Below are 25,925 nucleotides of genomic sequence, written 5' to 3' on the forward strand. Positions count from 1 at the left end.
ACTCTTTCACCCCCCGGACTGAAATGGGAAGATGGTTCCACAGAAGAGCAGCCTGATAGCTGAAGGCTCTGGCTCCCATTCTACTTCTTTAGGAACCACAAGTACCCCTTTCTCTGAACACAGTGATCTTGTGGGATAATAGGGCACTTTGAGCTCTCTGAGGTATGGGAGCATGACCATTTAGAGCTTTCTAAGTGAAGAATTTAAATTCCTTCAATGGAAAATAAATGATCCTATATGTAAATGCTCAAATTAACTTAAGTTGAAATATCATTTACAGTTGAACTATTTCACACATTTGAGGTTTTGCATGTTTAAATTCAGAAAATTTTTACTGTTTTCAAAATGTGAAAGAAGGTGACATATTACATCCTCAAGAACTTCACACAGTCAATGTTGAAAACAGCAGCTAAATGCTGTGAGTACAAGCCTCCATTTTCCAGGATGACGCTCATTTCTTCACAGAGTCACAGTAACAGGGAAGAGGAAGAACAGCGGGAACAAGTGGAAAAGCTTCAGACTTGAGTCAGATGAGCAGCAGCAGCTCTGCACTTTGATGTTTTTCATCTGAAGATGTTCAGTTTGGTGATCTTCTGTCACGTTTGGTTCCTGCACACAGATCTGATAGGCTGCAGTGAAAACTCCACAGGTACAGGTGGATATCATGTTCATATATTAACATTTTAATATCAACTACAGTTTTGTATTTGCTTTTCATTGATGTTACATGTGCAAATCTATTTACATCATCCTAAATATTTAAAAACTGTTATTCTATGATATTGTTATATTATTGAGCTGTTGTTTATGTGTTGTAAAATGTATCATGTGGATAAATGTTGGCTCACAGTCCTCATGTTTAAATTACAGTTCAATTTAACAATCAAAGACCTTAAATACTTCAGATTAAATATATAAATGTGAAACTTAGACTAGTTTGTTGCAATAAAAAACAAAAAGTTAATCTGACTCAACCAAATAAAGACTGCTTTTACTGATTACTTGGAACTCTTTGTAAAGGTTGCAAAAAAAGGCAAATTTTAATTGTATAAGTGATATAAATTTAAAAAAAATAATAAAAATGGTATTTTTTTTCTGTAACAGTGCTTTATGTAGAGCAAAACACAAACAGTGAGGAACATAAACCCTAAAACTACAATAATGATAACAACAACAACAACAACAACAATAAATAAATAATACGTTTTATTTTAAGAGTGCTATTCATGGTACTCAAAGACACTTCACATTAGTTAAAAATTAGCATAAAATAGGATACAATAAAATACACAAAACATCATTTACACACTAAAAATAATAAATACATTTTTGAGCCCTCTCTAAACAAACTGCTTACAACTCGCTAAAAATAGCTACTTTTAACTTTCCTCCCATACAATTTTACTGTAATTACAACCTCTAATTCTTTACTTAAGAACATTTTTTGCACATTTTAAATGTTCATTTACTCATTCACTCACATTCACTGTAATTCTGTCTGACATTTAGTTTCCTGCTTTGTAATTTGAGGCTGACTGGATGACAGACAGTGAACATGTTTCCGTGAGATAAAACAGGAAATGGCTAAAAACTGACCATCAGCAGGATGTGAGTGGTACAGCTCTGCATCTAAAACAGCAGCTGGGAAATATAGACAACAGAATATTTCCGTTTGATGTTGTGCCATCATATAGATGTGAAGTCCTGTGTTTAAATATGTATTTATGATACATACTGCACTGTAAATGTCTATCTTAGCAGCCTACACAGGGAAATGTAAAGAGTTGAACTGGTTTAAAAACTATCAAACAACATTATGCAAACACACATATAGGCTAAAGTTTCTTTACATTACTCTACATGGAAAAAATTGAGATTGGTGTAAAATATTTTCAAATAACAACAATATTAGTAAAATCAAATAATTATAAGTACAAAACCAGAAACAGAAAAGGTCTAAAGGAAGTTTCAGATCTCTTTCTGTCCTCTAGCAGTGATCCAGTTTTCGGTCCCAGAAAATCACCACATCTGCCTACAGTGCAATGGCTCTGACCGGTCCGATGTGGTCTGGACCCATCGGGACAGGAAGGTCCTGGTGACCCGACAGGGCAGCTACGAGACCAATGAGGACCGTAAGCGCTTCCTCCTGTTATCTGATGGCGGCCTCTGCCTCTTGCGGCTTGACGACTCAGACAGCGGGAAGTTTCATTGTAACCAGCAGCTGGTGGCTCAGCTGGAGGTGCTAACAGGTACACTGGAGGTGGAGGCAGGAGAGATGCATTATGGGAACTAGATACCTATTTAGAAGCGTGTCATTAAACAGTTGGACTGATTCTGAGCTCAGTTATTCCATGATTAACATGCCTGTAAAACTATTCAGTATCCCCTTTTCCACCAACATTAGTGCGTATATGCAGGTTTTTAAATCCCAGGACACCCACTAAAAATAGGTGGCAGATTCCTTTCTCATTGCTCGTTGACTCTGCAATAAGCAGTTTTTTTAAATTATTACTTTTTGATATTTTTGGTGCGTCACACTTGGCATCACAAATATGCTTGAAAAGAGGACTGATAAACAGTAGAAAGCGGATGGAGGCCAGTGAAAATGCTCAATGTATCCTCATACAATGGTTCACATGATATCTAACAAAATAATGTCCAATGCATTAGCACCCCTACTGGTTAGATTAGGTTTAGGAAAAGAATAATGATTGGGCATCATCTTGTTTCGTACTTACTTGACGTTAAATTGCGTAGGTTAGGTTTAAGAAAGAAAGGTTACGTAGGTAAGGTTTACTAAAGTTAAGTTATAAAAAGTTATGTAGGTTAGGTTTAAGGAAGTAAAGTTATAGTTTAGGTTTAGGAATGTAAAGTTACATAGGTTAGGTTTAGTTACAAAATCATGGTTGGCTTTCGTCACTCTCATATGTGCATTGGTTGTGAGCTCAAAGTCTCCATGATGACCTGATGATATATAGGCTATATATATACATACAGTACAGGCCAAAAGTTTGGACACACCTTCTCATTCAATGAGTTTTCTTTATTTTCATGACTATTTACATTGTAGATTTTCACTGAAGGCATCAAAACTATGAATGAACACATGTGGAGTTATGTACTTAACAAAAAAAGGTGAAATAACTGAAAACGTGTTTTATATTCTAGTTTCTTCAAAATAGCCACCCTTTGCTCTGATTACTGCTTTGCACACTCTTGGCATTCTCTCGATCTGTGTTTACATATATATATGTATATGTAAACACAGGAGGGCAACACAGTTTGATGCCTTAATCTAAACAAATCTGTGTGGTGTGATTCAGTGTGAGTCAGCTATCTGTGGCACGTTTCTGCCATTTGACTTTCATAGTAGTCAACAGAAAGCACCAGCTGAGGGACCTAAACCAGTCTGATGAAGTGTGAATTTTGTGAAATCTGTTTTACATGGTAAATTTATGTGGTGTTTCTCATGGTGTGAAAGAGGATGTTGAAGACTTAACAAGGGAGGGACTGAATATGAAAGTTTAAAAGTTAAAGTTCCCACAATCTAAATTTATTACACCACCCACCAGAAAATTCAAAGACCATGACCTTTGGTCTAAAACCAAGGGGCACTGTAAGAAGTAAAATGAAGGTTTGTTTTTTTGTTTTTTTTAAACTGACAACTAAGTACATATTTTTCACAGATGCTACTACTATTAGAGCGCTATAGCTTAAGGAGAACAGTTAAGTTGAAAAAATCATAAAGCTATTAAAGCAGTTTCAGAGGGGAAGTAAGAGGTGTTTTGAGGAATTAGTCACCAACAGTGGCTGAAATCTGACAAGATTGTTTTCCAAGGCCCTATTTCAGAAAGCAGGCTCAACGAACTCTGAGCCCTATCCCGATCTCTGAGTTGACTGAGCCTGAGCTGGGAAACTCTGAGTTTTCAGTTCCGGAACAGCTGATCAGAATCAGTTCAATCAACTCTGAGTATGTTCAGCCTGAGGGAAGCGCGTTCACGACGAGCACCAAAAGACATCATCATTGGAGTGCAGATAACATGATTCGCAGTGGCAGGAAGCAGAGTTAAAAACTGTGCCACTTATTTCATCCCAGCTGAATAAGACATTTTAATGACCTGTGGCCCTGTCTTCAAAAAAAACCAAAAAACAAAACATTGCAGAGCGTGTTAATAGGCAATGTGAAGTGACATTATGTAATGTGATGCATTAATGTGTGTCTAATATACAGAAAATATAGAAACATTTTTATATCTTAACAGTATTTATATATTTAATATAATTTGCTATATCCTCTTATTCAGCTGTAATCTGATGGAGCCCAAACACACGGGGCAGCAACACAAAATGAAATACAAAAATATTGTACAGACTGGAAGGAATTTTGCTTATACTGACTTCATTCTGTCAATATTAGGCTGAGGTTAACTGAACTGCTGTAAAATGACTTCACGTAATCTCTTTTATTCTCAGATGGCGCTATGATGGGATGAGTCCCATAAATGCTGCCAATTACACCACAGAATCTTCGATGTCCACGATGTGTAATATTTGATATACCTGGGTGGAACAGATGTTAGATAAATGATAGAGTGTGAGGCGAAAAAGTGTCTTTCACATAAAGATTCTTCCAGGGTCTAATCACCTTCTCCTTACATAACAGCCTCTGAATAAATTTTGCCTCAACGTCCACAACTTTATTCACAAAAGAAAACGCTGTGTCTCTCCTTCCTGCTACACGCTCAGCAGGCAATCAACCTCAGGCTTAGATGAAGCAAACCTGCCAGCCAGCAGTATGTTGCCATAGTAACTGACTCAGGGTTACGCTGAACTGGCTTTGTGAAACTGGAAAACTCAGAGTTTCCCTCACCTCAGGCTCAACATACTCAGAGTTTTCACTAATCCTACTTTCTAAAATAGGGTCCAGACCTCATAAATGAGTGCTGCTGATTGAAACTTATTTTAAGCCCCAATTAAGCCCAAGTTTTCACTTAAATTTGGCATCTGTATATAGGACAGAGCCAGTTCACATCTAATCCACCAATGTCAGAGCTGGACTAGCACCCCAGGGGCCCCTGGACACCAGGTCTCAAAGGGCCCTTGTACAAACACAACATCACCACCTCACACACTATGTTATGCCACACCACACCACCACCATGCCAATTAACACACAAACCATACTAACCAGTTACCAGCATCTAATGTTGATTTCAGCACTGACGATACTAACACCTTATTCTCTCTCTCTCTCTCTCTCTCTCTCTCTCTCTCTCTCTCACACACACACACACACACACACACACACACACACTTAACTCAACAGCAGATCAATAGCTCACCAATAGACACTCACCCACTCAACTGAATGTGTGCAGGGTAGAGATAATGTGAAAATGAAGGTGTGTGCACTGTGCATGTGTGTCAAGGCTGACATAGACAAACAACAAATCACTGACAGCATTATCAATGTTCTTACCTTTTAGAAGTTGCACTTGAGCACGCACTTTCTGTGTTCGGGTCCCTTCTCATGTTCTCTGACTCAGTCACCACCATGTTTCCAGACACAAAATCCTGATACAAATGTGTTGTTATGTGCTGAAAACATTTTGCAAACATAGCAGTATATTTCTCCCGTGGAGGGGGAATAAATTATCCATTCACGAGTGATAATTCCTCCATTTTCAAGCTTACTGGAGAGCAGGTCGTTGATCAGTGAGCGGCTCCGTCCGACATGATCCTGGGTACTTTTTGGCCCGGTTTTGAAAAGCAAAAGTACCTTTCACCATAATTTCCTCTCTGAGGTTATCCGTCATCACCCCTTATAAAGCAGGATCGTTGCTGGGCGCCTCGCCTACTGCTCTCGTGGCTGCTTTTTCTGCTTCATTATCCTCATTTAGTTGAGGCTCTGCCGCCACTCTGCTGGTGCTAGGCACTGGATCACCGTGCTCCTCCAGCTCCGAGGACTTGTTGCGGGTGTTGGCCGGGCTAACCGTTAGGGCACTGGGTCCAGTGCTCTGCTGCTAGAAACAGCTGGCCTGTCCTCCGGGGTCCTGCTGCTGCTAACTTTAGGGCTAGAGGCGTTAGCTAGCTCTAGCTGACTAGCTAGCACTGGAGGCTTTCCTTCAACGTTAGCCAACTTCATGTCATAGTCTTCTTTAAGTTTTTTTTTTTGTAAAACGTTGTAATTCGCGGGACATCTTTAATCACAGCTGCTTCTCTCACTTGTCTTTCTTCCTTTTTTTCCTTTTTGCACCTCCGCTTAAAATCTTTTCAAAATACATCTTCTTACTCTAACCTTACTCTTATCTTAGTGTGAGCTGTCTACTACTGACCAGACTTTGAAGTTCAACGTGCTGCCGTGGCCCGCGCTGCCCAGCATGCACCCTGCCAGCCAACGTCACATAATGATGACACACTCAGATCTTTTTTAAAAACATGATATTATTATTATTATTATTATTATTATTATTATTTCATGTTCATGTTTCATATTCCAGTGTCACAAAGTTTTTGAAAACAGATTTAAATTGCTATGTGAAGGGCCCAACAAGATAATATTATTATTTATTTAATTTTTAAGGCATCTTAAAGGGGCCCTATGTGCCCCACTTATAATCCGTGCATTACCAATGTGGCTGATTAGAGAACAAAATGCATGTGTCCTTTTTGGACAAACAGGAAGTCTGCAGTGACTCAGACAGAACTAAGGTTCATCAGGTGGGTGTGTTACTAAATAAACATCTGTATACTGGAGGGGAAAACCGTTGAGTAGTGTGATATACCAATGACAAATAATTCCTAAATGACTCTGTCCCCTCAGGCCATGACTTCAAGGTGTCTGCAGGCCGGACACTGCTGCTTCCCTGCAGCGGCTCCTCCAGACCCAAAAAGCGGTGGGATCACCGGAGGGAAGGAAGAAAGTGGGCGACCATCCTCACCCGGTTCAAAAACAGAACGGTGAAAACAGAGAGCAGCAGGCTTAGCTTTGGGAACGATGCCTTGCAAATCCAGGACCTGCAGCCAGAGGACGCTGGAGAGTATCAGTGCAACGGAGAGCCACAGGCCAGACTCACCGTCCTCACAGGTGTTGGAATTTAATCACTTCATTTTGTAAATGTTTTTATACAAAATCAGTTTAATCTTTTCTGGAAACAAACACACTCAGAAGCTCTTTGTCCTACATCTCCAAGACAAAATGGAGCTCATGTGGTTACATAGATCATTTACATTTGCAGATCCGAGTCATGTTTCATATTCCATTATTATAATTGTTGACAATATCTTCACACCCCAGCCAGTGTCTTTTTCACCATTCTAACCCGTGCAATTGTTCTGCACTGTTAATTTTGTTATTATCATTAATTTAATGTAATTAGATTTTTGTCTGTAAAGCCAAACCCTGTTTTTTTTCCTAAACTTAACCACGTATTTTCATTGCCTAAACCTAACCACATGCGTTAGTGGTTGAAGGAAGAAAAAACATCAATTTGCGTTATTGTACTGATGTAGCGCATTCATTTTGAAAGAGACTGTATGTAAATGGTAAACTTCCTGTGAAAACAGAAGTGTATTTTGAAAGAGACAGCATGTAATTGGCAAATTTCCTGTGAAAACGGAAGCTTTCAGTTCAATAAGATATATATGAAAACACAAACATACAACTCCAAACCCCTTCCCCAACCCACCCACAAACTGAAAGAGAGAGAGGAGGAGAAAAAATAAATAAATAGATAAATAAAATTAATAAATAATGAAAATAATATTGATCATGAAAAAAAAAATAAATTAAAAAAAAAAACACAACAGTTGAGAGGCAAGGAAGACAACAGTAAGCACTGACAACAAAGAGCTTGCAAAAACTACAACCCGTCCACCATAGAAGCTGGCAATGTGTCCATATATGCTAAATAGGGCTGCCACATCTCTGTAAAAGTATGTTACTTGTCTTAAAAGAGAGATTGTTCATTAATTTATACTGCAGTCAACAGATGAGGACTGAAACTGACAACGGTATGATTATCATTAACTTCATGAGCAAAAAAAAGTCACACTAAGATATATATTTGGCAGGTGGTGTAATCAACAACTTATTCTAAGTAGTGACACAAAAAATAAACAAATAAATAAATATCTGTTTTGATTAATTAGAGCAGCCGGAGCCGACAAGCATCCAGCACACCACCAGTATGACTACAACACCTGCTGTCATGGAAACAGGTAGGATTTCTGTAACATTAGCCCAAGGACTCATAAGTCAATTCCTCTGCTAAGCTTGAATTCATTTATTTATGACCCATACCTGAGATTAATTTTGATAAAATTGGTTTTAGTTAAACTTTAACTATAAGTATTTTACTTTGATCATTTGTGTGGTTTACTTAAATTTAGTTCATGCTGTACAAATGTTCAATAACCTTTTCTTTCAAATGTCATAGGAAAATTTTTTGTTGTTAAAATGGAGTGAAATGAGCATAAACATGGATTTAAAAAATCAGTTAAATTGATTCTAGGACAAACTTTTTTTTTTGTCTAAATCTATATTAACATGAACAGTATTTTTTTTATTATTGTTATTATTATTATTATTATTATTATTATTATTGTTATTATTATTATTATTAGTTTATCTGGAAAATAACAGAATTTCCACTAGTCATTTCTATATCCATAACTTACACAAAGTGAAACTACAGCCATCTACAGCAATCTGTGACTAAAAACAAATGTGAGCGAGGGGTGTAAAGTGGGGGGCCAGTGGCCCCTTCCCCACTTTTTCTCCCCCTGCTTCTGGCCCCCTTGACCTGTCCACATCCATCTTCCAACTTGACCTTGATTTTGATCTCACCTACACACCTGTAAAGTTTTGTGACGGCATCTTTCACAGTTGTAATACAAAGTCTGCCCACAGATGGACAGACAGCTGGTAAAATTTGCAAAATGGCAGGAAAAAAAGTGACACACACACACGCGCGCACACACACACACACATACAAACAATACCAGTATTAATAGTACAGTATTTGACCTCAGTTTGAATTGTTGTGTTTGTGTTTATCAGATGCAGTTGAAAAAAAGAAGGAGAAGAAGAGGCCTGAGAATGGTCAGTCAGCACATACATACACTTTATTTCATACATCAGTTTACTCTTTAGAGATGTGGATGTTTGAATGTTTGTTGACCGGATGTTCTGTTGGTCTCTCAGCTCTGCTGTTGGTCGCTGTGGTCGGGTTGGGGTTAATGATCCTCCTCTTGGTTGCCGTCTGTGTTTTACTAACCAGCATGAAGTGCAGGAAGAAGAAGAAATACAGAAGTACAGGTACCTGATATCAGACATTTTAATAGGGCAGGTGCTCCATTTAAAAAAGGGCATCTCCTCCACAATTAATTTATCTCTTTTTATGCGCTTGCAAAGATCACCCTGCGGGGAGGCTTCTATGTGTCGGCTGGCACCAGAAGAGCTCTTGAGGCCTCAGTACATACAGTACGTTTGCACACAGTGATGAGCAGGGGAAACATTTGTCTGAGGTGTCCCACGATCTATACCACATGCACCCAGCAGCTGCTTCACACTCACTTATTGCATTCATCATTCATTTATAACAGGCAACAACAAAGAAAACAATGGCTCCATTTCTCCTCTCCTCTCCTCTCCTGTCCTCTCCTAAAATGACTGTCTTGCAAAAAGGGCGCGTATCTACTCAGAGGCCAAAAGAGCAGGTGCTTGAGCACCACCTAGGGTCTGTCTGTGCTCATGCCTGCCTGACATACAGAAAGCCACAAGAGTCATTACTTCTATATTTGGTTTATTTTATCATCACTGAATCTACAAGTTCAGTTTTCCCTGGACCCAGATATAAAGTATTTCTGATTCTGAATCTGAGATCAGTCCCCCAGTCTCTGCCACAGCATGATGCTGCCTCTACCGCGATTCACTGTTGGGATGGTGTTGTGCAGGTGATGAGCAGTGCCTGGTTTCCTCCAGACATGACACTTAGAATTGGCAAAGTATTTCAAATATTGAGTTCATCAGACCAAATAATTGTGTTTCTTTTAGTCTGAGTTCTTCAGCTGCTTTGTTTTGCCAACTCCAGCTCTTGGAAGTCCCGAGGCCTGCACTATGAAGCAGGAACGCGCTCATGGCTGGATAGGAAAACCCAGAGTTGACTGAAGTAGTTGATAACCAGCTTTGTAGTATCGGTTATCCAGACAGCCAGTGTTAGGGTTAGTCAAACCAGATAGTGAGAAGATATTCTGGGTAATTTGAACTGGCTCCATAGTACAGGCCTCAGGTAGTTCCAAACTTCTTCCATTAAAATTATTTTTTAGGCCACAAATGCAGCAGAATTGTCACTGTAGTCTTCCTCAGGTCTGTGCCTTGACACAATCTTACCTCTGAGCTCTGCAGGCAGTTCCTATCACCTCATGGACCTGCTACAAACAGGTGTGCATATTTCCAAATCATGTCCAATCAATCGAATCTATCACAGGTGGATTTTAATCAAGGCGCAGAAACATCTTAAAGACGGTCAACAGAAATAGAAGGCACCTCAGCTAAATTTCACGTAAAACAAAGTATGAAAAATATTCAACAACAGTCCTCCGTATGCATGAAAACATGAAAGTATTTCTCTATTAGAACAAAAACTAAGAAATGTCCTCAATCCACTGTATACACACACACACACACACACACACACACACACACAAACAGTTTTGTTTGCTTGCCACAAACCGCTGTCTTCTTCTGTTTGTCTGCAGCTCAGAGGGATGAAGACACAGAGCTGCAGCCGTGGAAAACGTCCAACACACAAACTGGTAACACGATCAGACCTTTGTCTGTCTCATTCATTCCTCCGATCAGTTTTCACCTCACCTGCCCTCACCTGTGTCTCTGCAGAGCATCAGGTTTATGAGAATCCGTCTCTGCCTGAGGAGACGATCCATTACGCCTCTCTGGGCCGACAGAACTGGAAGGAGAGACCCAGCAGGACTCCACCGGACCAGGACCAACATGACGTCATCTACTCTTCTGTCATCACCAGGCCGGCCGCCAAACACAAACGCACTCGGCTGCATCCTGTGGCAGCGCTCTAACGGTTAGCAGTGCAACGAAATGTTACATATGAAACCACTGGAGGCTGTTTCTCATCACAAATGCACTTTCCTTCAGTAATCATATGCTCATGTGATTAACACTTTTATGTTCTATTTTCTATTCTGTATTTCAATTAACTGTATTGCTCCTTTAGAGGAAATTCACCTTGCAACAGCTTTTAAAAAAGTCACGTGGTACATGAAAAGTAGAAAAAAGTAAAAAAAAACTTTCTTGCAGAGAGTTATGCTGGCTTTACATTCATTTTTTCAAGCAATTTCACTGCTGCAGACAAAAATCCAACGTTGGAATAAAATCATGACGGTTTTAGCTCCATTGGTGCGCGCTCCTTGATGTCAGTCATTTTGGTGTTAGGTTAAACCAGTCCAATCTGCCTTAAGTCAGTCTTTTTCTCATCTTGACATTACCATACAAGTTTAATAGTGTCTGAAGTTTTTAGTCTTGGCTCATGCAAATACTAATGTTCAATGATGTAAACATTTTCAACAACCAATAGCTGCGGTCTCTCCAGCACTAAACAGGAAGCAGCAAAGCCAGATGACTGTAAACATGGAGGGGACTCCGGGAGGTGCAAGAGCGTGAACAATTCTGGGTTCTCTTGGACTGCGGAAAAGAAGGAGGAACCGGTGGAGCTGTGCAGCAATCCACCAACCAGCCCTTATTTTAGTGATAAATCTTAATTTCTGAAACAGTTCACCTCTCATTCCCACAGCTCAGCTAACCAAGGGATGCTTGTAGCAAGCTGTGGTGACAAAATCCAAAATGTTGATTATACTGATGCTGAATTGACAAGAATACTGTGGATGTATGACGCCATTTGTCTTGTGTCCCTAGAGTTAAGTATTTTCGCAGACATGTAAGGAATTGTTAATGTGTCGTGTTTCTTAAAAGTTTGGCGTAATGTTTTCCACCAGGGGCAGGATGGGAACTAATTTAAAAAGGAATCTAGTTGTAGTTTTGCAAATAGTGACCCTACAAGATATGTAGTCTTTGCAAGCTCTTATAGTGTCTAACTCAAAACTCATATTGTCTTTAGATGTAAAAAGACGTCAGACTTAAGTCTATTGAAAGTCTTTTGGTGAAGGGTAGACATTAGATGAGAAGACTGATACCACACCTGGAATCTTGTCATCACTGTGAGCAGCCCAGCCAAGACATAATCCAGTACATAACTCCCCATGGAACAACACATTCTCTCTCCGACCTCGTCACATATCGATATTTGGTCATGGACTTTCAACATCTAGATACGACATGAAAGGTACCCTGGGTGCGTTGGTTGTTGACGTTCTGGGATGCTGTGTCAAGGTTTGCCTGTTACATGCAGGCCTGTTTTCAAAATACACTCTGTTTTCACACGAAATTTAAGGTTTACATACTGTCTCTTTCAAAATAAAAGCACTACATTGGCATAACAACACAATTTTTTTTCCCTTCAACAACTTAAACTACCGTGACACAAATTAAAGTTATAACATGTAACAAACCAATAGCAACCAGTAGCAACCAGAACAAACACTGGGTTGCCTGGGTCAGAGTCGCACACTGGGCCTAGTTTTTAAAACAATAGAGTATTAAATAACAGTCAAAATATTCAAAATATACAATATATTAAGTGTTTAAGGAGCAAAAAGCAAAAAACGGTGCCTAATAGAAAAACAACAGAAGTAAGAGAAGTACAAGAGTTACTAAAAATGAACTTGATTCTGAGAGAAATTATATTGCACTACACTGACACGTGATCATGATACTAAAAAGTAATATTACACATGATGTTGTGAAAATATGAAAATATTTAAAGGTGTGGCTAAATTTCGTTAGCTTTGGACAGAGCCTGGCTAGCCGTGCCCCCGTTTCCAGTCTTTATGCTAAGCTAAGATAGCATATTTACAGTACAGACATGAGAGAGTATCTGAACAAATAAAGGCCTTTACACACCAAGGGCATGATGAATTATTATTATCCATTAGTATTATTACTATCTGGCTCTTTTTCTTACGTTCACAACTGCAAGGCTTTACTGACAAACTTTTCAAACATGCAAGAACTTTCTTCAGCCCTTAAAAAAACAATCATTAACACTACTCAAACATTCTGTTGGACTCTGGTCTTAGATAAACTGTCGCTTTGCTACTCCATCCATCCATCCATCCATCCATTTTCATCTGCTTATCCAGGGCCGGGTCGCGGGGGCAGAAGGCCAAGCAAAGCACCCCAGACTTCCCCCTCCCCAGCAAAGCTTTCCAGCTCCTCCTGGGAGACCCCAAGGCGTTCCCAGGCCAGATGAGATATGTAATCTCTCCAGTGTGTTCTTGGTCTGCCCTGGGGCCTCCTACCAGTGGGACATGCCCAGAACACCTCCAGCGGGAGGCGCCCAGGAGGATCCTGATCAATTGCCTGAACCACCTCAACTGACCCCTTTCGACGTGCAGGAGCAGCAGCTCTTCTCCGAGTTCCCTCCACATGTCTGAGCTCTTCACCCTATCTCTAAGACTGAGTCCAGCCACCCCACGGAGGAAGCTCATTTTGGCTGCTCATATCCATGATCTTATTCTTTCGGATACCACCCAGAGCTCATGGCCATAGGTGAGGGTTGGTACTTGATGGATCAGTAAATTCGTCTTCTGGCTCAGCTCCCTCTTCACTACTACAGTCAGGGACAGTGCCCGCATCCCTGAAGAGATACTTGAACTCCCTCGCTAGAGGCAGTAACTGTCCCTCAACTAACTCTCCGTTTCTCTCTTTCTAGAAATAAGATGCAGGATAATTCACTGATTCTGCTGTGGACAGTATTTAGCATTTATTACATTAAGTCAAAAATTATTTGAAATGAAAACTCGGTCTGTAATCTTGAGAAACCTGGAGACTGCTTTGAAAGTTTTAAAATTCCAAGCAATATAAAATCATTGAGTAAAGATTCACTCATCTTGAATTTGTCATGTTTGAATTGTTGCTGAGAGAGCTTAACACGTCCAATTCCTGTATTACCTTTAAAACAGAATTATAAATTAACAAGCTTCTCTCTGCGTGTTCGTTTGATGAAGAATTACAGGAGAGTAGATGACTTCAACTTAACTCTTCTTTACTTCTCTTCACACAGATCACGATGTACAGAGCTCTGGGTCTATTTCTTCTTGCCCTAACCAACAACATCAGCGAGTCAGGGCACGAAGTCTGACAACCTATCTCTTCCTGACCCAGTCTTTTTAAGCGTATACAGTTATTTGTGACGCAAGCATTGCCATTGGTGTTGCTGGGGAGACCTCGTTCCTTTCTGCTGACTCCGTTCTTATCTGCTGCTCCAGCTCCCCTTTTCTCTGAAACACATATCAGAACAGGAAACACAGCTGTCCACAAGGCCGCTGTGAGTGAGTCGCTTCTACTACACACATTTCACGAGACGCTCTTTGTTTCCTTTCACCTGCACATTGTCACAAGGTCATGTCTGGTGCATCTGCTATCGAAAGGTCATCTCTGGTGCATCTACTGATATTTTCTACTCAAGCAGCCACGGTCCTCTGCACTTGTTCCTCTTATTATGCAAACAAGTAAGTTATGCAACTGTTAGTAGGAATGGGTGTGCATTCAATAAATGTACTATTTACATTTTCCTTCACCCTATCAAATATTCAATATCCAACAGAATACAACAAGCATTTCACAGGTTGTAAAAATTCAAAATGACAAGAGCATTTTGTATCTAAATGTATTTATTGAAAATTAAAAAAAGAAAATTGTTGACAGACATAAAAACATCAGTGAGACACACATCACAGTGGATGCTACATGTAAATCCATACAGGGTTTGTACAAATAAGCTTTCTGTCATTATGTGCATTTATCTGGCAGTGACAGTGTTATACTAACATTCTGACGTTCTTCTGTGGTGAGTTTTTGTGTATGTAAATGACTGATTAAAGACTTTTATTGAGAGGGGTGTCAGTGGGCATAGATAATAAGTAAATATATACAAATAAAAAAATAATTGGTAAAAAATAAAGATAATTTGTGCATTTACAAAACTGATCCAGACACTGTCCTCTTTTAGAATATATAAAAATAAGAAAAGAAAAAAACCAAACAAACAAAAAAAAACCACAACAGAAAAAAATGAAGCAGCCAACCCACCCGACGTAGGCATCCCAAGTCAAAGGATCCCACTTTAAACATCGGTAACAAGAATCTGCAAATGGCATTACATTGTTATTTTCTCCAGGTATTGAATGAAAGGTTGCCAGATGGGGTCAATTAAATTCATCTGCTCAGTTCTAATATATTTCTTATCCTCTACACCTCAAGAGTACCAACATCATCAAGACACATATTTACATTAGGGATGTTTTTACTCTTCAACAACATCAGCAAACATTTCTTAGCTGACATAAGGACATAGTTGATAAGTCATCTTTGAGCTGATGTGAGGTTGTTAAATGTCTCTGGAATATTAAAAATTATAGTTTGTGGTTCAGGCTTAATTCTTGAAACAAGAATGTCTGAAATTGTTTGGAAAATGTTGCACCAGTACTTCTGAATCTTAGGACACATTATATAACAGTGTGTTTGAGTGGCTTCATTAAACTGACACTTGTCGCACAGAGAAGTGCATTAAGGCAATTTCTGACATTAATAGAACATTCATTAATCTGTTTTAAACCATGACTCTATTGTCCCTCTACAATCTGGATATTTAAATCTTTCTGCGTTTCTCTGTTATACGAGAAGTGTCCATCTTTTCATCCTGCAGCGCTATATAAAAAATGCAAAGAGGCTAAAGATAAAAAGAAAGAAAGCAGAGCATAATTTCTACACATTTCACACAGTCTGTTGCATTTTACTATGAAAAAAAAAGATCAGTGAAATAACTTAAACTTATATATATATATGTAATATATATATGTATATTTGTTCAGAGGAGGAACCTGAAATTCACTTTAGAGACAGGTCGTGTAGAGAAACTTGTATTTAAAAAGTAATTATTGACTTATTTAAAGACCAGAAACTAAAAACAGTAACAGTTTAATCATCACGTTTATAAAATCTCAAATTAATCACATTCAAAGTCAGAGAAGTTTTTTTTTTTTTCCTGTTGTTAAAAACAGGAAAAAAACAAGGAGCCGTTCTATCTGTGGTCATGTGATCCATGTGGGTTCTTGCGACTGGCCACTGCCGAGTATGTGACATCCTTTTCCACCAATCCTGTCCCTCCTCGGCTGTAGGGGCGGGGCTTGTGTGCATGCTTCAGACTGGAATAGTGCAAAGCCACTTCCTGCAGACACAGAAAACGAATTAACCTCCCCCTCTGTAAAACCTAAAAGTAACACGCAAGATTTTGTTTTGTTTTTGTTGATTTCTTTTTTTAATTTATGCACATTATTTGGTCTAAGAGTCAAAAATATTAGTAACAAGAACAAATCTCTTTCAAATCCAAAAAGTGCTAAAACCCAAATCATTTTGTATAAAGTCTCTAGCTGCTCCACAGATACAGAATGGTGAAAGATGTTGTAGATGTTACTGAGAGCACCCAGGGGAATAATGTGAGTATATGAGGACATTTATTGTTTCACAAATGAGAACATTACAAAAAGCTCAATTGGGTATAAAAGGAAAAAAATAGCCTTTACACCCTATGATTTCACAAGTTTAAGACGTCCTTTTGTGGTTTCTGGCTGTGAGATAGAGTAGCTCATGTTCACAAATACTGATTAAACTTTCTTAGGCCACGGAAATAAAATACTGGACTTCCTCATTTAGGTGGTGTTCCTGTTTAAGGTTGTTTAAAGGCATAGGCCTAATCTGTATTTTTTGTGGTACATGTAAACCATTAAGTCAATATAGATAAAGAGGTCTACAACTCAGTGCACACGCTCACTACATGTGACAACAATCAGCAGGAAAAATAAGATGAGTCCTGAGAAAGGAATGAATGAATGAATGAATGAATGAATGAATAAGTGAATGAATGAAGGAAGGAAGGAAGGAAGGAAAGAAAGAGCGAAATTACAGAAGATAGAGGGAAAGAAAGGGAGGTAGCAAGTAAGAAAGAAAAAGTAAGAAAGAAAATATTACTGATAATTTATAAGAAAGAAAGAAAGAAAGAAAATATTTGTGATAATTTATAAGGTTATCTTCAATGTAAAATATTGACATAAAAGACAGAAAAAGAAAGAAAGAAAGAAAGAAAGAAAAAGAAAATATTTAAGGGAAAGGAGAGTTGGTGATGCGTTCACTGCTCACTGACCTCTGTGACCCTCTGACCCGTGTTTCTTCTCTCTGGATTACAGCAGCAAACATCTGATTTACCTGAAGACAAAGGAAAAAGAGAAACTGAGCACAAGATGGGAAGACTGTATGAAATCCAGCTGCCAAACAGCTGATGTTCTGTTTCAGTCTGGTTTCAGTCACACTGGGGTTCAACAACATCTCCTCGACTCTGAGGCAAGTTATCAAATATAAATAATTTGGAAACTCTTCTTGAATCTATGAGATCATTTTGATGTGTGAACAGAAGCCCAGCCCCTCAGAGCGGATCAGGCTGTGACTTTCAGTGACTGACTCACAGACAATAAGTGAAAGTGAAAGCATGAAAGTGAAACCAGAACCAGTTGTTTATGTCGAAGCAGCCGACAGACATTGACTCCTGCCTCTTCATTTCCTACTTTTTCCTCAAAACAAAAACAAATCTGGAAACTCAGAAAAGAGAAAAGGACTGTTTTGACACTCTTCTCTTTCTAAGGTAAGAGAAAGACGTTCTTTTTTCTTGGCTTCCTCTTCCTGTGAGCAGCATGCCAGACACTAAGCTGTGTCTAGAGGCCCTGTCTGCTCTCTCTGGCTGTAACATCGAGCCAACCAGCGGAGTCTCGCACATCACTCCACAGGACTTTGTCAACATTGTGGCCCTCAAAGAGTTCTACAAACAGGAGGGCTTTAAAGAGCTGGAATACCCCAGTTTAGGGACTTTGTCCCTGCAGGACCTAGATGACCAGGACTTGTACAGCTCCCCACCGGCTCTGCCTGAAGGCCCCTCCACCGCCGGGCCGGAGGAGAGCCTCAGAACCACATTAAAGATCAACCCTCAGGACTTCTTTCATCCTCAGTATAACTACGACTTCACCAACAAAAAGGTAAGACACACCTGACACAACTCCTACCTATTCCTCACAGTTTCTACTCAGCTGTAGTATAATGGGAAGAATAACAGTTCATGAATGGATTGAGATAAATAACATGATGACATTAATATAGTATTTATATTGTAATCACTTATTTGGATGTTATTTTCTTTTGTTTGGGCAAAATGTCAAAGGTGATGTTAGAATACACTGTACTGAAATGAGTGAGTGATAGAGTGATAGAGGGAGGAAGTGTGTGTGGCCAGCCCATTCTCATTCCCAGGGGGTTAAATACAGACACTGTGCAACACCCCTCAGCGTGCAGTAACAACACCAAAGCCACCCTTTAGCATCTTTATGACACGCATAAGGCTTTTAACCAACTCCAGTGTAAAGCAATCCTGTCTTCACTTGACTGAAAGAAAGTGATGATTATGAATTATATGTGCAGTAGGTGAATAAAGTCCAGATGCCAGTCTACTGACTCGGAGCGACTGACACTCTGAGGGAGGAGCTGTACAGGATTATGGCCACAGGCAGGAATGACTTCCTGTGGCGCTCTGTGGTGCATCTTAAGGGAATGAGTCTGTCACTGAATGTGCTCCTGTGTTTGAGCAGCACATTGTGGAGTGGATTGGAGACATTGTCCAAGATGACACCCATCTAAGACAGCATCCTCGTCTCTGACACTGCCACCAGAGTCCAGCTCCACCCCCACTACGTTACTGGCCTTGGGAATCAGTTTGAGTCTATGGGGGTCTGCTACCCTCACTTATACTCTGAATTAGATTAGGTTAAGTATTTTTGCAACTTCCATCAATCTAATTTGCTAACTATGTAGGTGTAGTTAATGTATTTGTGAAAAAGGAAGGACGTGAATTTGCTATCTAGTACATCTAGTATGTTTTAATAATATTACGATTTATACATTATCTGATCACATGCTTGGTATGAAATCACTGTAGAAACAGTTGCTTGGCTAAAATATGTCATATCAGCTCAGGAAGGATCCAAACGCAGAGCAGATGGCAGGTTCAAGGTTAAAACAAAAAGTAAGCTTTAATGAAGCTGATAAAAAAAAACACACATCCAAAACAGGCAGGTAACTCAGAGTCCAAAAGAAAGAAGAGCCAAAGCTAAAATGAAACAAACCAGGGAGGCATGGGGAACACAGGGATGAACTCAGAAAAGAAACTGAAAACAGAACACAAAAGAACAGCGCCCTATTTCAGAAGTCAGGCTCAACAAACTCTGAGCCTAATCCCGATCTCTGACTGAGCCTGAGCTGGGAAACTGAGTTTTCGGTTCCAGAACAGCTGATCAGAATTAGTTCACAGTGAGCACCAAAAGCCATCATCAGGGAGGGAAAGGAAGGAAATGGGGATTGGTAAGGGTATGGAGGGGAACACTAGGGTGGAGCAGGGAAGACGAATACAAAACAGGTGTGAGGGGAAGACTCTGCGAACAGGGAAGGACTAACGAGACTAATGAAGACAGGTGTGATAGAAATTGGCGGGAAAACACACAGAGACAGGAAGTAAAACTAGGCAGGACACATGAGGAGAGAATCTACAAATAAAACAGGAAACGCATTAAACATGAACAAGATATACAAGTCCACCAGATAACAGGATATAAACATAAACCAGGATCATGACAAAATATCGTTGATCTTCTATCTAAACTGAACTTAGTTCTTTTGTTGCCTCAACCTAACCACTACCATTTCACAACATTAAGCAAGTATTTCAGCGGTGCGTCACATAGGCCCTAGACACACTCAAAGAGTGTCCTGTGCATCGCTATCAGACACCAAGGGGCCTGACAGAGTGTCCATATTTGACCTGGGAATGAGGACATTCTGGTGCGACAGAGGGGGTCAGTGGATGCAGCAAATATTGTGATTAGCATGAAGCATATTAGTATTTTCCCTCTGACTCTGTTTACCCCTCTTTCCACCTCCAGGATGGCAACACAAAGTTTCTGCGTGGTAACGAGCCGTACATTCGTCCCTGTGGGTGGAACCGGGTCGCCCTGCGGGTCTTGCACAAGTATGATGGCGGTGATGTCTGGCTTGGGACGGGAAAGGACGCCTGGCCCGTCTCCTACCACGGACAGAACATGGACGGCTCCCTCGGCATCATCCTGACCCACGGCGGAAGCCCCGACGAAGAGCCAAAGTTTCTAGATGCCGCTGCCGCCTCTCTGCTCACTGGGGAGACGAGGGGCAGAGGGGTGTACTCCACGCCAGACATAAAGATGGCGGAGAAGTACTGCAAGAAGTTCAAGTCCAAAGTGGACGGAAAGACGTACAAAGTGGTTCTCCAGAACCGCATCAACCCAGAGAAGAGGCAGAAGTGCCAGAGGGAGGACATCTGGTTGGTCTACATCCCCAAAGAATACAATGACGTCCAGACAAGGGCCATCGTGCAGGAGTCCATCCGACCGTACGGACTGCTGCTGATGCAGGCGTGAGGAAACTTTCACATCTTCAGAGTTGTCTGGGGAATGAATTCAACCTGAATTGTTCCTGATTATCAACAATAAAACCTCGCCGAAAAATGATTCACAAAGTTGCTTAAGACTCACAGAGTTCCTGTATGTTTGCTTGGAGGTAACCAACAAACCAGTACTGCCTTTTGACTTACATTTGATCAAAAATAATGTTGCTTTTCCTGCTCAAATGACAACCATATCCTACTTTACTGACTTACTGTATTAGGGACCTTAGTATCCTCAGCTGATGGGTGTAACTACCAGAAAATAAAATAAACAAGCAACTGATTATAAATCAGTTGAGCTCTCTACATGAGATGGTAAGCGTAAGGTGAGACTGTGGAAACAAGGTTGATTTATGCTGCCATCTAGTGCTGAATCATGTGATTGCTTCTTTCTGTCTTGCAAAAATAAAAGTTTTGCACAACAAGCAAACTCTTGAATCGAATTATTCTAGGTTTCATTCGAAAAATTGATTTTAATTAAACAAAATGACCATAAATGAATTAGGTTGATTGACAAACTGGTGAATTCATGTGTTTTCAAACCAAAAGTGGTTTTATTATTCTACAATTACAGATCTCAGGTCTTTAAACATGTAAAGCTGCATAGGAGATCGGGAGAGAACCTCAGATGATTCAGCCCTGCATTAAAAATGTTGTTTTGCTGTATGACGATACTGTTATTTGTTCCATCATTGTAGTTTCCTGAAATAGTAATTTTGTTATTTGTCATACACTGTATCTTCCATTGTAATTTCCTATTTTTGTAGTTCATCCACCCAAAATGATTACAATTACTTAGTGTGAAGCATGCACAGATAATTGAACTGGGATCTCTTCTGTTTTCTTTGTGTTTCTGAATAACACTTTTAGTGTAATTAAATAATGTGAAACAATCCTGTTGCGCGGAAGCTCTTTGATGTATTATTGTTATATTTAATAAGATAATATCAATATCATCTCCGTACTATATACTTTTGTTGTGAAGAACTATGCATCACATATCCAAAGTACACTAACACTATTAAATATACACTATGATTAGGGATGCAAGATAATACCAGCACATCAATGGAATCAGCAGATAAAGGCTTTGAAGTAAAATATCAGCATTGGCAAAAAAGAAACATTTCTGCTGACATATGAGGCTCTAGTTTTTGTCAGGATTGTCTCAAGGAGAGCCAAGTCTGTTAAAGTGGGATGAATTTTACAGTTTTATCCTCTTGAGGGTCGCGGGGGGGCTGGAGCCTATCCCAGCTGACACTGGGCGAGAGGCAGGGTACACTCTGGACAGGTCGCCAGACTATCACAGGGCTGACACATAGAGACAAACAACCATTCACACTCACATTCACACCTACGGACAATTTAGAGTTACCAATTAACCTACGTGTCTCTGGATTGTGGGAGGAAGCCGGAGTACCTGGAGAAAACTCACACTGACATGGGAGAACATGCAAACTCTGCACAGAAGGGCTCCCCCACCCTGGGTTTGAGCCTCCCAAAACCAAAACCTGAGTTCATGTCCTATGTAGAGGATTAACTTTCAGGCTTAATCAGGTTGTTGTGAGAGTGACAAAGCAAATGAAGCTCAAAGTGCACAACAAAAAAGGCAATAAAATTTCAGCCAAATGCAGCGTTAACAACACGTTTTACCTTAACTACAAGTGTCCACTGTAAAACATGATGTAACTGTGCAGTGGCACACCTACAGAATTGTATTTCATATTGGGCACAAAAACGGCTAGGTTCCATGCATGCACATATGCGAACAAGACAAAAAGAGATGGATTCATGTTTTTGTGGTGTTTTGAGGCTGATGGCTTTGTGCCTTATGCACCGTCTCCTCTGTATTGCCTGCAAGCACGTCCATAATACAGCCTGCTATGAAGAAGATAAATCTGGTTTTGGCTGACATTTCCTACAAAAAAGTTTTTTTTGTTTTTTTTTCACTTTCCTCTCAAGGCAGGGCAGTTGAAATTGTTTTTATTATTTTGCCCAGTGAATTTGGACATTTTGAAAGAATTAGATTTTAATTTTACTACAACAGAGACTTGGTGTTCTCTGGAATTAGGTGAAGAAGAAAATGCGTGCTTATATCCGCAATTGGCCAAAACGAGTTGAAAAATATTGGCATATCCGATATCTGCAAAAATCCAGTATCATTTATCCCTAACTATGAGTCTGTTTGTGTAAATACTGATAATTCAAGGCGTGCACTGAAATATCACCAATGTAACATTTTAAAACTTCACAAATCTAAAGGTTAGTTTTGTTGTCGATGATACTTACTTAACTTGATTTGTACTTTTTTTCAGTAGGATTTTTAGAGCATTTACAGTATGTGCTTAGACAACATGGTGAAAGCAATAACGGGAGAAGTGCTCAGAACTTTTACTGTACTTCAGTAGGTTACTTTTAAAGAGGTATTAGAATCAAGGCCGTGGGTTTCATTTCTACAGTGGTGGAGACACATATGAGAGTCAAAGACTTAATTTCCTGCATTCTGGTGAAGTTTTATGGACCAATTTATGATAAAAAATGTCTTTATTTGCGTAAAGAAAAACACAGAGTTCAGGAGATAAGTGACAATTCAAAATATAAAAATATGGACTTAAATAAATTAAGGCTCTCAGACATTTTGTATTGCTTTTAATATTTATTCTCCTGTTGATCAACTTCTCTCATCTAGTGTTTTCCCTGCTGAGTCAACACACACATGAAGGCACAGTTTACTTTTCCATCCTCCTCCTTGTTTGGTGAAGTAACTTCTTTAAATGTGCATGTGGCAACTCTTCACATCAGTGATAAATTCATTCATTTTAATTCATTCATAAACCCGTGGACTACAATAACTCAGATGTGTTTCAGCAAGATTTTTGCTCATGTTCAAAACTTTCTGCACATTCAAAATATATTCCACTATCTGTGTTCTCTGAGAATAAAGTTATAATACTTTGAACAAAAATTGTAATATTATGAAAATAAACTGTAAAGTTAATGAAAATAATAACATAATGCTTCAAGAAAAACAACCTACCTGCCCTATACTCTGCTGTGCACGATGCTGTTGTTCTACTGATAATGTAGTACTCTCTTCAGACTGTCAGACAGACAGAACCCACTAAAATATTGGTAGGGATTTGTCCTTGCCATCCATATGCAAACCTGTACCCTTTTACCAAAGTACCAAAAGTAAAAGTACCTTTTCAGAATAATGTCTATTATATTATTGGATTATATTCATTGATGCATTAATGTGTTCATCACTTGAATGTTGCAGTTGGTAAAGGTGGAGCTAATTTTTAATACAAATATATCATATTTATTTTCTGTTTATAATTTGAATCTGCAGAGTAACTGGTAACAAAGCTGTCAGATAATTGTGGCAGAGTAGAAGTATAAGGTAACTTAACATGGATTTACCCGAGGAGAGTACAAGTACCTTAAAATAATGCTTAAAGAACAGTATTGAGTGCATGTAATGAGTACTTTCCACCACTGGGTGGAAACACTGTCCTCACTTTCCAAACCTGTCCTCTCTTTCAATGTCAAAGATAGTAAACACACCCACACACCCACACAACAACCACACACCTGAGAAAAGGGAAAATCCAACGATGAAGACAAGGCAGAGGACGAGTAAAGCTGGAAGAATACAGATCCCAAGACTCCAACATGGCTGCCTGGCTGACTCCCCGTCAACTCCTGGAAACACAAAGCACAGGAACAGTGAACAGACTGATTGATTGATTCCTTAAGAACTCAGATATTCAATATTTCCGAAATATAACTGTTTGTATCGACATGAATAAATCCCAAACACCACCAGGATGAAGTGAGGAGCTGCTTCTTACATGACTTTAATACTCATGATCTTCATTTGAGCCACAGGGAAACTGAAAATCTGAATTTCTTTTCAAGAAATGTAAACAAATGAAAAATTTTGCATGGAGCCAAAGGCTGTTTTCATGCACCTATTGGTCTTCCACACGTCATGTGAAACATGCAGAAATACAGATCAGTCACCAGAATAAATGTTGGCATTGTACATTTCTGCAAACCACAAATACGTTTTGCGGGTTTCATGTGCATCATATCAACGTTTTAAAGTGACGCAGTATATGAGCTGACTTTGTCATCTGGAGGTGGAAGAGATGGTGGATAATGTGACATTTAGGCAAGACGCCTGCCGAGCTGCAGACTGCTGTCCGAGACCAACAAAACAGGTTGTGATTTTGTGAGTCATTGCTGCATTTCCTGCAGGTTTTTAGGCGTGAAAATCTGCTGTTTTTTGTCCAGACTTTGCTGGTTTTCCTGCTGGAATTGTGCCCCCCTAAACTGGGTATTTTAAGCCAATGTAAAGTTTTGACAAAAAGTTTCAGTGTACACATAACAAACAAGCCAATGTAACACACACATCTGCAGAAACGTACAGTGCCAACATTTTTTCTGGTGACTGGTTTGAGAAATAAAAAGCAGCAGCTCAGATGAATATAAGTCTGCTACGCCCAAACTGAAAATGCCAAATCATAAAGAGAACATTATGACCTTGTATTTTGTAATTATAATTGAAATTATGTACTGTATATATATTTTATGTTACCAGTGAGCAATATTCTAAACTAAAGGAAATGATGGCTGCTCACTTCATCAGCCAACCTTAACATCAAACCACTGTTGAAAACCCTATTTCCTGGAAACCCAACACCACTAAAACTAGCCTACTGCTTTCCACAGAAATGTCACCATGACTTTACCTCAGCAGAACAGCACTTTATACAACTTTACCTTCTGACTATTTCAAATATATCATTTGTTTTTGTGATTAATGAGATTGTTGTTGCTTGGATAACATCTACATTAATGAGTTTGTCATAATGATTCACTTTAACCTCTTAAAATGTGATGGGCATGACACTGAGTCCATATTTGTTCAAGTATTGTTCAAACCCACAGATCATTAGTGGAGGTCCCAGCGTTTCCAGAAATACCAAATATACCAGAATAGATTTTGGGGAAAGATGTATAAGGATACAGAAGCCACCTTGAAATTTTCAGATTTTCCCTGTTTCATTTTGACATTTTATTTTCAATCCCTGCATGGATGTAGAGGCCTAGGTATTTCCTCAACATTGGGGGGACACACATATGAAGCAGGAAGTCAGGGAGTCATCCCTTGAAGTTTTGAGCCTCAAACAC

The 25,925-nt window shown here is 39.4% G+C and overlaps 2 protein-coding genes across 5 annotated transcripts in view; one reads left to right on the forward strand and one right to left on the reverse strand.

Moving 5' to 3' along the window:
* Positions 1–17,887, forward strand: LOC125904831 (uncharacterized). Its single transcript, XM_049602486.1, has 10 exons — positions 1–162; positions 466–649; positions 1,992–2,249; positions 6,824–7,087; positions 8,152–8,220; positions 9,062–9,103; positions 9,206–9,319; positions 10,762–10,818; positions 10,901–14,480; positions 17,398–17,887. Exons 2-9 carry the CDS (start codon positions 574–576, stop codon positions 11,095–11,097), a joined length of 1,077 nt encoding a protein of 358 aa, XP_049458443.1. The 5' UTR covers positions 1–162; positions 466–573; the 3' UTR covers positions 11,098–14,480; positions 17,398–17,887.
* The window catches only part of LOC125904832 (uncharacterized), a 15,148-nt gene continuing 4,031 nt past the window's right edge, over positions 14,809–25,925 (reverse strand). For all 4 annotated transcript variants that reach the window (XM_049602489.1, XM_049602490.1, XM_049602491.1 and 1 more), the window contains 3 exons: positions 24,321–24,431; positions 17,355–17,416; positions 14,809–16,382 (listed from right to left, as the gene is read on the reverse strand). In XM_049602489.1, the coding sequence (XP_049458446.1) occupies positions 16,236–16,382; positions 17,355–17,416; positions 24,321–24,431 (320 nt within the window). In that variant the 3' untranslated portion in view covers positions 14,809–16,235. The remainder of the gene's footprint in view (positions 16,383–17,354; positions 17,417–24,320; positions 24,432–25,925) is intronic.

Source organism: Epinephelus fuscoguttatus, linkage group LG17 (genome assembly GCF_011397635.1).
Source record: "Epinephelus fuscoguttatus linkage group LG17, E.fuscoguttatus.final_Chr_v1".
NCBI lineage: Eukaryota > Metazoa > Chordata > Actinopteri > Perciformes > Serranidae > Epinephelus > Epinephelus fuscoguttatus.

Bases quoted from the DNA above. Each gene is read 5' to 3' on its own strand.
- LOC125904831 (XM_049602486.1), top strand. From the start codon at position 574: ATGTTCAGTTTGGTGATCTTCTGTCACGTTTGGTTCCTGCACACAGAT. The intron at 650-1,991 runs GTACAGGTGGAT...TCTGTCCTCTAG, and splicing joins CTGCAGTGAAAACTCCACAG to CAGTGATCCAGTTTTCGGTC. The intron at 2,250-6,823 runs GTACACTGGAGG...CTGTCCCCTCAG, and splicing joins TCAGCTGGAGGTGCTAACAG to GCCATGACTTCAAGGTGTCT.